Source organism: Jaculus jaculus, chromosome X, assembly GCF_020740685.1.
Source record: "Jaculus jaculus isolate mJacJac1 chromosome X, mJacJac1.mat.Y.cur, whole genome shotgun sequence".
Taxonomy (NCBI): Eukaryota; Metazoa; Chordata; class Mammalia; order Rodentia; family Dipodidae; genus Jaculus; species Jaculus jaculus.
Genome location: NC_059125.1, coordinates 55,212,155 through 55,226,067, shown reverse-complemented (window position 1 = coordinate 55,226,067; position 13,913 = coordinate 55,212,155). Strand labels below are relative to the sequence as shown.

At 41.6% G+C, this 13,913-nt stretch overlaps 1 protein-coding gene across 2 annotated transcripts in view; it reads right to left on the bottom strand.

Annotated features, from left to right (window-relative positions):
* Positions 1-13,913, bottom strand: part of Fam120c (family with sequence similarity 120C) — a 117,352-nt gene that overhangs the window by 9,349 nt on the left and 94,090 nt on the right. For both annotated transcript variants that reach the window (XM_045140145.1, XM_045140146.1), the window contains exons 11-15: positions 13,317-13,431; positions 6,216-6,425; positions 4,719-4,920; positions 1,896-2,034; positions 1,501-1,558 (exon numbers count right to left, since the gene is read on the bottom strand). In XM_045140145.1, the coding sequence (XP_044996080.1) occupies positions 1,501-1,558; positions 1,896-2,034; positions 4,719-4,920; positions 6,216-6,425; positions 13,317-13,431 (724 nt within the window). The remainder of the gene's footprint in view (positions 1-1,500; positions 1,559-1,895; positions 2,035-4,718; positions 4,921-6,215; positions 6,426-13,316; positions 13,432-13,913) is intronic.

The window sequence follows — 13,913 nt, the reverse complement described above, 5'->3', positions numbered from 1 at the left end:
ACATGTTAGGCAAGACATTTTGGATCACTAACAGAATAGTACCTCATAGTTTGTATTTGAAGGGAAAGGAACTATGACACAATTAGGGCATAGATATGAAAGTTTTAGATCTTTCTGAGTTATTAAGAATAAGCCAAGGAAAGCTGGGTGTGATGATTCACATTTTGAACTCAGAACTTGGGGCACTGAAGTAGGAAGATCTCCATGAGTTTGAGGATAGCCTGGGCTACAGATCAAGTTCCAGGGCAGTTTGGGCTAGAGTAAGACTATCTCAAGCTAGGCAAGGTGGCACACGTCTTTATTCCCAGTACTTGGGAGGCAGAGGTAGGAGGATTGTTGTGAGTCTGAGGCCACTCTGAGACTACACAGTGAATTCCGGCTCAGCCTGAGCTAGTGAGAGATCCTACCTTGAACCCCCCCCCCCCCGCAAATAAACTAAAAATAACAAAACAACAGACTACCTGAAATGGTGGGGGGGAGCAACAGCCAGGGTTGGCGCACTCAGTGGTAGAGCACTTGCCTAGCATGCAATGCCCTGTGTTCAATCTTCAAGACCACATACACACAAAGCAGAATGACAATCCTTTCTTCTCCCATATTCTACAAAGGCACAAGTCCAATTTTCTTTCTTTTCTTCTTTTTTGATATTGTCAATACATATTACATTTTGATCACATGTACTCCGCATTATCATTTTCTTATCCTCTCAGAATGACTTCTCTCCCCCTGGCAACCATTAACTGCCATTAGGGAGGAGAATATAAAAGCCAATTTTCTCAGCATCGCTTCTGGATCCTCAAAGCTCACTCAGGGTGCAGGCAGTATTAACATCACTGTTTTCTATCTTTTAGCTTCACTCAGGGAAAAGGATGAGCCTCTGCAGCCTTGTGCAAACAGTGCTGGGTGACTAACCCTTACTGACAACACCACTGGAGAGGAGGGCAATGAAATCAAATACCAGAGAAAAGTCCCCCTGAGCAGTTCAGCATTCCATGGCTGAGGTGACCTCTTGCATGTAGAAAGGACAAGAGATATAAAGCTAGATACAGTCAAGAAGGCTACTTATGGGGGCTGGAGGGATTGTTTAGTGGTTAAGGCATTTGCCTGCAAAGCCAAAGGACCTCGATTTGTTTACCCAGGTCCCATGTAAGCCAGATGCACAAGGGGTGCATGCATCTGGAGTTTGTTTGCAGTGGCTGGTGCACCCATTTTCTCTCTCTCTCTTTCTCTTTCCCTCTCTCAAATAATTAATAAAATATGATAAAATCAAAAAGGGTGCTTACAGCTGGGCATGGTGGCACATGACTTTAGTCCCAGAACTCAGGAGGCAGAAGTAGGAAGATCACCAAGAGTTTGAGACCACCCTGAGACTACATAGTGGATTCCAGGTCAGCCTGGGCTACCTCGAAAAACCAAAAACAAACAAACAAACAAAGATAGATAGATAGATGGAAGAACAAAAGAACAAATGAAAGACAGACAGATAAAAAGTGTACTCACTTGTTTATTTCCTTTTTTGTGACTTTTGGATCCTCTACCAGTTTGTTCTTTTCTGTACCTTTAGCAAATAGAAGGAAAAGTGACCATGAGAAACATGAATCCCAAATTCCATTCTTAATTGGTTAACTACTCATCTATTTAGGGAGAAATTTAGGCTTCATTTAGATTGCTCCCACCCTGTAAACCCCACTGAATTATTCTGAGTTCCATGTTGTCCTGTAGTACAAAAACGATTCTCAAGGCACAGCATTAACTACACTGGCAGAACTAAACTGGTTTCAAGTATGGCAAGCTACTTAATATCATTTACCTTAACAGAAAAATTCAATGGCTGGACATTTTCCCAAAGATATCTTGATATGTCCTAGCTCATATCAACCCATTCATATACATACCCCTTTCCTGGCCCACCGACAGAAACCACTTGCATGCCAAAAGATCCTTGACTTCTAGAAGATCTGCTTCCAGCCCACTGGCCTACCACCATCCCAGCAATCTCCAGTTTTCCTCCTTGGGGTGGGATTGGATGGAGACCTAGCAAGAAAAGAATAGTAATGAACAGAAGTTCAAAGTAGGGCAAGAGGTGGAACAAAAGATATTACAATCTACCTACTCTTCTTATCTCCATTTCTCTTTGCTAAGAAGGCATTGCAATAATAACAAGGAAAGCAAATGTAGAGGGAGGGAAATGAATACACATACACATGTGCACGCGCATACTTATGGGTACGAATTATTCATTTTTTCAAAGATTTTATTTTTATTTATTTGAGATAGAGAGAAGGGAAAAGAGAGAAAAGAGTGAGAATGGGTGTGTCAGGGCCTCTAGCCACTGCAAACAAACTCCAGACGTATGCACCACTATGTGCATCTGTCTTAAATGGGACCTGGAGAACCGAACCAGGGTCCTTAGGCTTCACAGGCAAGCATCTTAACAGCTAAGCCATCTCTCCAGCCCTGAATTATTCATTTCTTTTTTTAAATTTTTTTATTTTTTTGAATTATTCATTTCTTAACCATAGACCCTGTTAGCAGGAATTCAGCATTTATTGAGAGTGAATTCTTAAAATTTATTTATTGGAAAATTGTCAAGTATACAAATATGCATCACTATGTACTATAGGTAGCCAAACAAACACACTATATGGAAAAAATGAGACAAACTTATAATAATATAATTAAAAAGCTAAAAGAAAGTATATATGGTGGTGAACAGCTATAATCCCTGCACTCTGAATGCAGAAGCAAGGGGACTGTTGGAAGTTCATGGCTAGCCTGTTCACCAGAGTTTCAGGTCAGCTAGAGCTACGCAGCAAGACCCTATGTCCAAAATACAAAGCAACATCATCAACAACAAAAGCAAGAAGAGTGTCATAGCTTGAATGTGAAGGGTCCCCTATTGGCTCAGGCACTTAATTACTTGCCCCCCCTGCTAGTGGTGCTGTTTTGGGAGGTTGTGGAACCTTTGGAAGGTGGACTCTAAATAGAAGAAAAAAAAAAAAGGCCACTGGGGCAGGTGAGCATTGTTTGTTTTAACTCACCCTGTTTCTTGCTCAAGTTAACTGCTTCTTAATTTGCAGAGATGTAACCAGTATGCCTTTCCTGCCATAATGGACTGTGGTTCCTTAAATTTGAGCTTAAATAAGGTTCTCTTCCTACAAAAGCTGTTTCTATCCAGTATTTGAGGACAGTGATGATAAAAGTAAGGCAAATAGTAACAGTTGGAAAACCATAAATAATTCAAGACCATAAGACACATTTCTGTAAGACAGAGGAAATTCCAACTCTACGAACTCATAAGCACAGTTGAATTTTGTAATGTAGCTTAAAAGCAAGCCTTCAAAGAACATGGAGTTCTGGCTGGGCATGGTGACACACACTTTTAATCCCAGCACTCAGGAGACTGAGGTAGGAGGATCACCATGTGTTCAAGGCCAGCCAGAGCTACAGAGTGCGTTAGCCTGGGCTAGTGTGAAACTCCTTCAAAATAAATAAATAAATGAATAAATAAAGATAAAAATCGCTGCATGTGGCAGTGCATGCCTTTAATGCCAGCACTCTGGAAGGTGAGGTAAGAGGATCAACATGTGTTTGAGACTAGCTTGGGCTACAGAAGAATTTATAGGTCAACCTGGGCTAGAGTGGGACTTTTCTTCAAAAAACCTAGACTAAACCAAACTGAAACAAAACAAAATAAAACAAACAAACAAACAAACAAAAAACTCTTAAGAATATGGAGTTCTAGCCAGGCGTGTTGGTTCATGCTTGTCATTCCAGGATTTGGGACGTAAGGCAGGATTTAAAGTCATCCTGCTATATTTCAAGTTTGAGGCCAGTATGAGATATATGAGACCCTTTCTCAAGAAAGTAAAAGAATATGGAATTGTAGTAGTTCTTTTAGTTGATGGAAAGAAACAAAAGGTTAATAACCCTCAGTACATTGGCAGTTTGTTAGAAAAGAAGACTTCTGTTTATATGAAAGCGAGATTCTAACGAGCTAGAAAGTATTCCTAAGAGGGTCAAAAATAATTTGCCCTTAGTGAGCCTATTATGTCTTTTCAGGAGGTAAGAAGCTCCCATGAACCACCAGAAGCTGAGTTAATGGTCAGGGCTTTCCAAGAACTTGCCTTAATTAAGGTGACTTCTGAGATTTACACAAAGAATCAGAGAAGAGATTCTTAAAGGGGTGGAATGGTTGATTCCCTGTATTCTAAAACGTGACTGGACTCAAAACTCACTTTCACATTGCTCATTATGAGTCCTGTAAATATTCATGTATTTTTTTTTATTTAAGTTATGGTTTCACTCTAGCCAAGGCTGACCTGGAATTCACTATGGAATCTCAGGGTGGCCTCGAACGCATGGCAATCCTCCTACCTCTGCCTCCCAAGTACTGGGATTAAAGGTGTGCGCCACCACGCCTGGCATTTATGCTAAATTTTGTGACCCTAACAGACTAACTTCAACTTTTAGCTTTTAAGTAGAGGAGCAATATGCAATCCATGTTTTCAACCACCTCAGAGTGGTCGAGGAATTCGATGGACTTCCTTCCCCAGGCTACATCTCTCCATCTCTAGTTATATTTCAAACTACTACACTACAGCACAGAATTTAAACAAGATGTACATAAAACTGTTGATTCTGTAACTGGTAGTGCATGCTGGATGGGTTATTATGAAATAAATTAGATGGAAAATACCTCATTCTTAGGTACTAACCTGCAAACCCCCGGCTCCTTCCTTGAGGGGGAGGTGGAATTGAGCCCATGGCTCGGGAATAAAGCGAAACAGGGTAGAGAGAGGGTACCATGGGAGGCACAAAAGTAGGTGATGGAAGTAGAGCAGAAGGTGGTGGATGATTCATGTTGACTCCTTCAAGGATACTCTGCCTCATCTTTTCCACTTTAGTTGCCAGTTCAGCCTTCAAATGAGGAAAAGAATAATAGCAACTGCCATTTTCCAAACTTTTCCCATGTTTCAGGCACACTCACAATTCTATTCCCATTATGGGAATTGAGATCAGAGTAAAAAGGCCTCCAGGCTACAGACTCAGGAAGCCTGTATGGCAGCAAAGCCCCCACTTTTCACAGAAAACTATGTACCATCAGATTAGTTCTGACCATGGTTTGTGAGGGGAGTTATTTTATTTAGGTCAATGAAAACCAATGCCATAATAAAATTTGTTTATTGATTTTTGTTTTTTTGAGGTAGGGTTTTGCTCTAGCACAGGCCACTATGGAGTCTCAGGGTGGCCTTGAACTCAGGGCAATCCTCCTCCCTCTGCCCCCCAAGTGCTGGGATTAAAGGTGTGCGCCACCACACCCGGCAACAATAAGATTTATGTCAGTAAATGGTTGACTGCATGGCCAAATTAGGGAGAAGTAACAGAACTGTGTTAGAGAATAAAAACCAATAGATATATACAATGCCTTTTAACCTTCTCCCACATGTTCAGGACAGGATTGGAGACCCTGAGCTCTGACCAGGCTATAAGTATATATAATCCATACGTTGGTACACTTCTGGAAAGGGTAGGAAAGTAAAGATTTTAGGCCTTTTGGGGACATACTGTTTCTGTCAGAAGCACTCTATCCTTCCATTAAAATATGAAAGAAGTCACCAACATATGCAAATGAATGAATATGGCTGTGTTCCAATAAAATGTTATTTTCAAAAACCAGGAGGCGGGATAATTGTTAGTCTCTATATTAGTTCTTCAGCCTCTTGCCCTCAAATAGATAAAAGAGTGAGTAAGGTTTCCTTGCCCTTATCTTCCTTCACCTTTCCCAATGTTTATAGCAAAAACTCCTATGCCATCTACTTTAACTATTCTCTTTTACTTCTAAACTTTTTTTGGGAAAAAATATGCTCACTTGGAAAACTGACTTAAGAGATTTTTGTAAATAAGAGAAAATGAAATCCTAGGAGTTGCAGGAAAGACATAAAGTACTGTGCAAATTCCATGGGGAAGAAATACTTAGAAAAGTGTTACGAAAACTCTAAGCTCCAAAAACTAACCAAGCAACCAACCTTTCCAACATATTGATTTTTTTTTTCACAGACTTGTATTACACTATGTGTTTGGGGACCATGTTAAGTTGCGTAGAGGACAAACATATTTTCTTGTTTCTGGTCTCTAGGACCCCAATGTTTCAGCTCCTTTGCCTGCTCCCTGCCCATTCATTCATTCCCACAAGAGTTCCAAAGTGCTGGTACCTGGCCATCACAGAGTTCAACCAGAGATACGCGTTCTCGGCCTGCTTTAATGAGCTTGCTCTGGAACAGCTTGCCATCAAAGTAAATCCAGGGGCAGCAGTGCTCCCAAGGGACTGGCTGGCCACAGGCATCATTAGCAAATAGAGCTGTGTCGACCCCACTCATGAAGAGGGCAGCAAGCTGTATCCCTCGAGCATCCAGTTTCTCAATCTGAAACCACCACAAAGGAAGAAAAAAATGTCACTTAGGAACTGCAAGAGAAGAAAAGAACATCTTAAATCTAAAATGCTCCAAGACCTGAAACTTTAGGAATATGGATAGGATGCTACAAGTGCAAACTTTTTTTTGAGATAGGGTCATAGGGTCTCACTGTATAGCCCAGGATGACCTTTAACTAATAATAAATTTCCTGCTTCACTGTCCTGAGTGCTAGGATTATAGGTGTGAGCCACCACATATATTAGTGGGGTTTTTTAGGGTTTTTTTTTGGGGGGGGGGTTTCCGAGGGTCTCGCTTTAGCCAAGCTGACATGGAATTCACTATGTAGTCTCAGGGTGGCCTTAAACTCATGGCGATCCTTCTACCACTGCCTCCCGAGTGCTGGGATTAAAGGTGTGTGTCACCACACCCAGCCTTACATCTCTTTTTTCTTAGTATTGTATTTATTTATTAGGAAAGAGAGCGAGCATGTGCACATGCCAGGGCCTTTTGCCACTGCAGATGAACTCCAGATGCATGCAACCACTCTACATAGGTAACAGAGAGTTGAATCTGGTGGCCAGGTCTTACAGGCAAGCACCTTCTACCACTGAGCCATATCCCCAGCACACATATTGCCTTTAAATGTAATCATTTGAGTGTACAAAAATCTTTTATGCCTAAAATTTCCTGAGAGGATTTAAGAGATACTCATTACAGGGTATAAAATAACCACCCTGAAATACCATTATTTTGCCCATCACATTTGAAAATTTCACTGGGCATAGTGGCACATGCCTGTAATCCCAGTACTTGGGAGGCAAATGGTAGGAGGATTGCTGCAAGTTTGAGACCAGCCTGAGTCTAAGAGAGTGAGTTCCAGTTCAGCCTGGGCTAGAGTGAAACCCTACTTGAGAAAACCAAAAAGAGAAAGAAAGAAAGAAAATTTCAAAAAGTGAAAACAAAAGGAGCCCCCAATGAGGGCACAGTGAAATAAATGAAAGTCATGTAAAGCTGATGATGAATGCATATTGCAATTACATTAATACATATCAAGAACTTTGGAAATGTTCATAACTCAGAAAATCTACTTCTAGTAATCTTTTATGGTGTGATGTCACATGCTTCCACTCCCAAGATTAAGGAGGCTGAGGTAGGAGGACTGCCATGATTTCAAAGTCATCCTGGGCTATGCAGTGAGTTTCAAGCCAGCCTAGGCCAGAGAGTGAGACTGTCTAACAATAACAATAGTGACAAGAAAAAGGAACAAAAAAGTTCTACTGTAGGTCAATCATGGTGGTACACAATTGCTATCCCAGCCCTTAGCTCAGAGGATGGAGGACAAGAAGTTTAAGGACAGCCTGGACTACCAGCAAGTTTATGGCTAGACTGGACTAGGACATGCTATCATGTCACAAGACCCCAACTAGTGAAACAAACAAGAAGATTCTACTAGGCATGGTAGAGTACACTATAGTTTAAATGCCTCTGGAGCCTAAGGTGGGAGGATCACCTGATTCCAGGAGTTTGAGTGCAGCCTGCGTAACATAGTGAGAGATCCATTGCAGAAACAAAGTGTTCCAAAATCTGAAACTTTAAAGCCTCCTTTTATATCGTATTTCCACCATTTCTTTTCTGCTTTCTGAAACTTTTGGGGTACTGATATGATGCCACAAGTGGAAAATGTTATGCCTGGTCTCATGTGACAGGTTGCAGTAAAAGCACAGGTACATTAAAAATATTGTGTAGGGCCGGGCGTGGTGGCTCACGCCTTTAATCCCAGCACTCGGGAGGCAAAGGTAGGAGGACTACCATGAGTTCAAGGCCACCTTGAGACTACATAGTGAATTCCAGGTCTGCCTGGACTACAGCGAGACCCTACCCCAAAAAAGATATTCCATATATATATATATATGCATTGTGTAGGGTCACACTTGTGCTGCCGTTGTCCACCTGATGTTTACTAGGAGGTGATGTTCAGCCTCTACACATGCCACAGTTTTTCCTACCATCATGGATCTTCCCCTCAATTCTGCAACCCAAAATAACTTTCCTCCCATCAGCTACTTTTGGTCAGGTGCTTACTGCCAGCAATGTGAAGGTGACTACAACAATAATTTGGCACCAAGAAGTGGGGTCATAAATGCTAGAACCTGTCAGTGTGGCTTTGGTCATTTGAAACTAATTTGTAGGAGGAATGTGGAAGGATTTGAAACCTTGGTCTAAAAAATGCCTTGCAATGCTCTAAGTAGAGTTAGATGGACCATTCTGGGCAAGGTTGAAAGAAGTGAATGCAGCAAGAACTGTGAACTGTGAGGTTTAGCTTATGAGGGGAAAAAAGAGCTTTGCCTGGACTAGGCTTCTGTGAGAGACTTGCTGTTCTGCCTACTTGTGCAGGGTTGCATTGTAGAATTTTTTTTTTCGAGGTAGGGTCTCACTCTAGCACAGGCTAACTGGGATTCACTATGGAGTCTCAGGGTGGTCTCAAACTCATGGCAATCCTCCTACCTCTGCCTCCCGAGTGCTGGGATTAAAGGCGTGCGCCACCACACCTGGCTTTTAATTTATGTGAGCAGAAGGATATGGCACAGAAAGAAATGAAAGTTTTGATTGAAACCGCTGCCCATTCAGCTGCAATTGTTTGAGAGATGACAACTACTGAGACTGTGCCAGCTGACCTGCACTGGGACAAGAGGAAGAATGCAGACTTGGGCTGGAGAGGTGGCTTAGTGTTCAAGCGCTTGCCTGTGAAGCCTAAGGACTCCGGTTCGAGGCTTGGTTCCCCAGGACCCACGTTAGCCAGATGCACAAGGGGCACATGCGTCTGGAGTTCGTTTGCAGTGGCTTGAAGCCCTGGCGCGCCCATTCTTTCTCTCTCTCTGCCTCTTTCTCTCTCTGTAAGTAAGGGAACTAAATGCTAAAGGAGTGTCCTGCTCTTCAAAGTCAGCTTTATTCCCCCCAGATTAACAATTTGGTAGCCAACCTGATGCTATGGTGTATAACAAATATAGGAAACAGATTTGGAACATGATTTTCTTTTTTTTTTAAATTTTATTTATTTATTTATTTGAGAGTTACAGACACAGAGAGAAGGACAGATAGAGGGAGAATGGGCGCGCCAGGGCTTCCAGCCTCTGCAAACGAACTCCAGACGCGTGCGCCCCCTTGTGCATCTGGCTAACGTGGGACCTGGGGAACTGAGCCTTGAACCGGGGTCCTTAGGCTTCACAGGCAAGCGTTTAACCGCTAAGCCATCTCTCCAGCCCTGGAACATGGTTTTCTTTATTGGAAATGGCCATGGGCAATGTGAGGCAGAGTTGTTGGATTATCTGTATGGAGGCTCGATAGAGCCATGATGATGAACTGTGGGTTGCAGCGGAGACCCAGTGGAGATGCCAGGGCTATGGGATGGCTGCCAAGGAGAGATGCAAGCTTGGCAGTGTTTCCCCCAGCTGTGAGCCACCTACCTGGAGGGGCCAGATTGGAACTTCAAAAACTTACTAGTTAGAGATGTCAGACATGGAGCTATAGAACTTTATTTTTTGCCCTGTTGTTTTAAATCTTGTATTGGCTCAATCTTTCCTTGTTATGTATGCCCAATGCTATTTTTTGTAGTGTGAATTCCATTATGATTTTTTGGGGTGAGGGGAGGATTTACAGCTAACAGTTAAGAGACCTTTGAGCCAGGCATAGTGGCGTACAACATTAAACTCAGCATTCATGAGGCAGAGGTAGAAACATCACTGTGAGTTCGAGGCCAGCCTGGGACTACAGAGTGAGTTCCAGGTCAGCCTGAGCTAGAGTGAGACCCTTGAAAACAACAACAAAAACAACCAAAACCATCATTTGGAAAATGGGGATGTTTGAATAAGATTGAGATTAATAAAAACTATGGAGACTTTTAAAGTTGAACTGAATGTATTGCATTTTACACCATGTATGGTTATCAGTTTATGGGGGCCAGGGTGGAATGTGGTAAAAAATATATTGTATAGATTTGTTAGACTATATTATAAGGAAGTAGATATTGCCATTAAACTTAATGCATAAACATGCTTATTATAATAGGGGAAAACTCGAAACAATCTAAATTACCAACATTTTAATAAGTATATGATATACCCATATGATAAAACATTACTAAACTCTTTAACTCAAAGACAATATGTGCTATGTTAAGTGAAGAAGAAAACATAATATAGTCTGTCAGTATTCTTAAGAGACTGGTTTCAGAGCTGGGTGTGGTGGCGCACGCCTTTAATCCCAGCACTCGGGAGGGAGAGGTAGGAGAACTGTCCTGAGTTCGAGGCCACCCTGAGACTCCATAGTGAATTCCAGGTCAGCCTGGGCTAGAGTGAGACCCTACCTCGAAAAACAAAAAACAAAAAAAAATTAAGAGATTTGTCTCAGAAATCTTCTAAGATACCTAAACCCATTGATGCCTAAAGTTCTTTATGGAAGATGGTACAATTGTATATATCCTCCTAATTGCTTTTAATCTCCAGAGTACTTATAATACCTAACATATAACTGCTAGATTGTATTGTTTAGGAAACACTGATAAGAAAGTCAGTATATAAGGTGATACAGAGGCAACGTTTTTATTATACAGGGTCGCACTATGTAAACTAAGCTAGCCTCAAATTCGTGGGTGATCTTCCTGCCTCTCCTGTCCAAGGGCTAAGATTACAGGTGTGCCACCATGTCTGGCCAACATATGCAACTTTGCAAATGTTCATAAGCAAAAACTACAGGTATTACATATAAATAAGAAAAACATAAATATAGAAGCAAAAACTGCAAATAAAATATAGAAATCTGGGCTGGAGAGATGGCTTGGCAATTAAGGTGCTTGCTTGCAAAGCCTAACGACTAGGGTTTGATTCCCCAGTACCCACATAAGCCAGATGCACAATGTGATGCATGTGTCTGGGGTTCAGGGGCTGGAGACTCTGGTGCACCCATTCTTTCTCTCTCTCTCTCTCCTGGCAAATAAATAAATAAACATGTATATATCTCAAATATCTCAAATGTGTAAGATAAACATGAAAAAAGACTGGAATATCTGATCACCAAAATACACCCACAAATATACACAGACACATACACAAAGACTAAAAGAAAACACATCAAAAAATTTCACAGTGATTAACTAAAGCTAACATATTCTTAACAGGAAAAGGTGAAGTATTGTCAGGTCCCCTTGTAGGTATAATCTGGCATCAGGAGCTAAAATAACTCATTGCTTTAAACAATTGCATCTTTACCTTAGCAGATTTCACTTAAATTAAGATTTTTTCAGGCATGTTAGCCAGGTGCTCCATAATTGAACTAAATGTCCAGACCCGAATCATTTTTTGTTGTTGTTTTTTCGAGGTAGGGTCTCATTCTGGCTCAGGCTGACCAGGAATTAACTATGTATTCTCAGGGTAGCCTCAAACTCACGGTGATGCTCCTACCTCTGCTTCCCGAGTGCTGGGATTAAAGGTGTGTGCCACCACGCCTGGCTCCCAAATCATTTTTAACTGTAATTAATTAATTAATTTATTTGAGAGAGGCAGGCACAGAGAAAGTATGGGCGTGGCAGGGCCTCCAGCTGCAGCAAATGAACTTCAGATGCATGTGCCACTTTGTGCATCTGGCTTTATGTGGGTACTAGGGAACTGAACTCAAGTCTTTGGGCTTTGCAGGCAAGTGTGTTAACTATTAAGCTATCTCTCCAGTCCTATTTAGTTTTAAGACAGGGTCTCAATATATGACCCAGGGTAGCCTAAAACTCAGTATGTAGCTGGTCTCAAAGTCTCTCTGTTCCTGCGTTATAGGATTATAGGCATACCCTTCACAGCTTGTTTTCCTCTCCCCTCCCTCCCTTTCTCTTACTCTCCCTCTCTCTTCCCTGGCCCCCACCTCTCTCACACATGGTCTCATGTATCCTAGGCTGGTCTCAAACTCACTATAAAGCTGATAATGACCTTGAACTCCTGATCCACCTCCCACAGGCTAAGATTATATATTATATATTACCACCACACACAATTTAAATTATTTCATGACCTCATAGGCCTATTTTAGGTCTTTTTATATTCCTAAAGCTAGGGGAGGGTGTGAGAATAAATTATACAGGTAATTGTTTGACTTACCTTAGCCAAGTAATTTCATTTATTTATTTATTTCTATAGAGAGAGGCAGACTGAGTGAGAGAAAGAGAATGGATGTGCCAGGGCCTCTAGCCACTGCAAACGAACTCCAGATATATGTGCCACCTTGTACATCTGGCTTACATGTGTACTGGGGAATCAAACCTGGGTTCTTAGGTTTTGCAGGCAAATGCCTTAACTGCTAAGCCATGTCTCCAGCCCCATTTTCATTTATCAATAAAACCAAGACATAGCTAACTGCTACACTACCCCCTTACCGATGAGTAAGAATGAACAGAAAATATGTATATAATTCAAGGCAAATAAATCATGACTCATAAACTATGGTAAGGTTTCTGTCCCGCATAAGATATACTATAGTAGACTTACCTTGGCATCCCTGCTTATCTGAGTAAATGGCTATTCCCCCTCCTTAATAATGCATACTAGTGAAAAGTTATAAGGCGTAAGAAAGAACCCATCTACTATATAACTGAAGTCAGTAGAACATAGTACTATACAGGGTAGGCTCTGAGACTAGACTGCTTTGGGTTTAAATCCTGGCTTCATTACCTCTTAGCTGTATGACCTTGTCTAAGTTACTTAAGCTCTCTAGCTTGTTTCCTTACTTGTGACATTGTGAACAAATTAAGTAAAAGGAGACAGAAGGAGAAGGGGAGAGGAAAGGAAGAAGTTGAGAGGGAGAAAGGGGGAGGGAGGGAGGGAGAGAATGAGAATGAATTTAAATTAGGGTGGAACAATTTACCTTGAGCTCTTGGAGTTGATCTGGCTCATAAAGCTGGGTAGATACTGCCTGTGCAAGAAAGGTGTCAAGTTCATGGCGATGCAAGATTCGGCCACCAGGCCACTGAATCATGTACCTAAACGAAAAAAGAAACAATATTATTAGTCCACAATCCAATGTATTCATGTCATAGATACTAATAACCTAATGATGATGTCAGGCATTGTAGCACATGCCTGTAATCTCAGTACTCAGGAAGAAACAAGAGGCTAGCTTGGATTAAATAGAAAGAAAGTATGAGGGCTAGAGAGATGGCTTAGCAGTTAAGGCACCTGCCTGCAAAGCCAAAGGACCGAGGTTCGATTCCCTAGGAACCAAATAAGGCATATGCACAAGGTGGCACATGCATCTGGGGTTCCTTTGCAGTGGCTGGAGGCCCTGGTGTGCCCCCCCCCCCGTCTCTCCCTCCCTCTCTCAAACAAATAAATAAAAATAAGATTATTCAAAATATAGAATGAAACTATGAAAAAAAAAAAAAACAACAACAGAGAGAGTTGAGGATGCAGCTCAATAGTAAAGAGCTTGCCTAGCATGTACATAAAAGTGAAAAAAGAAAAA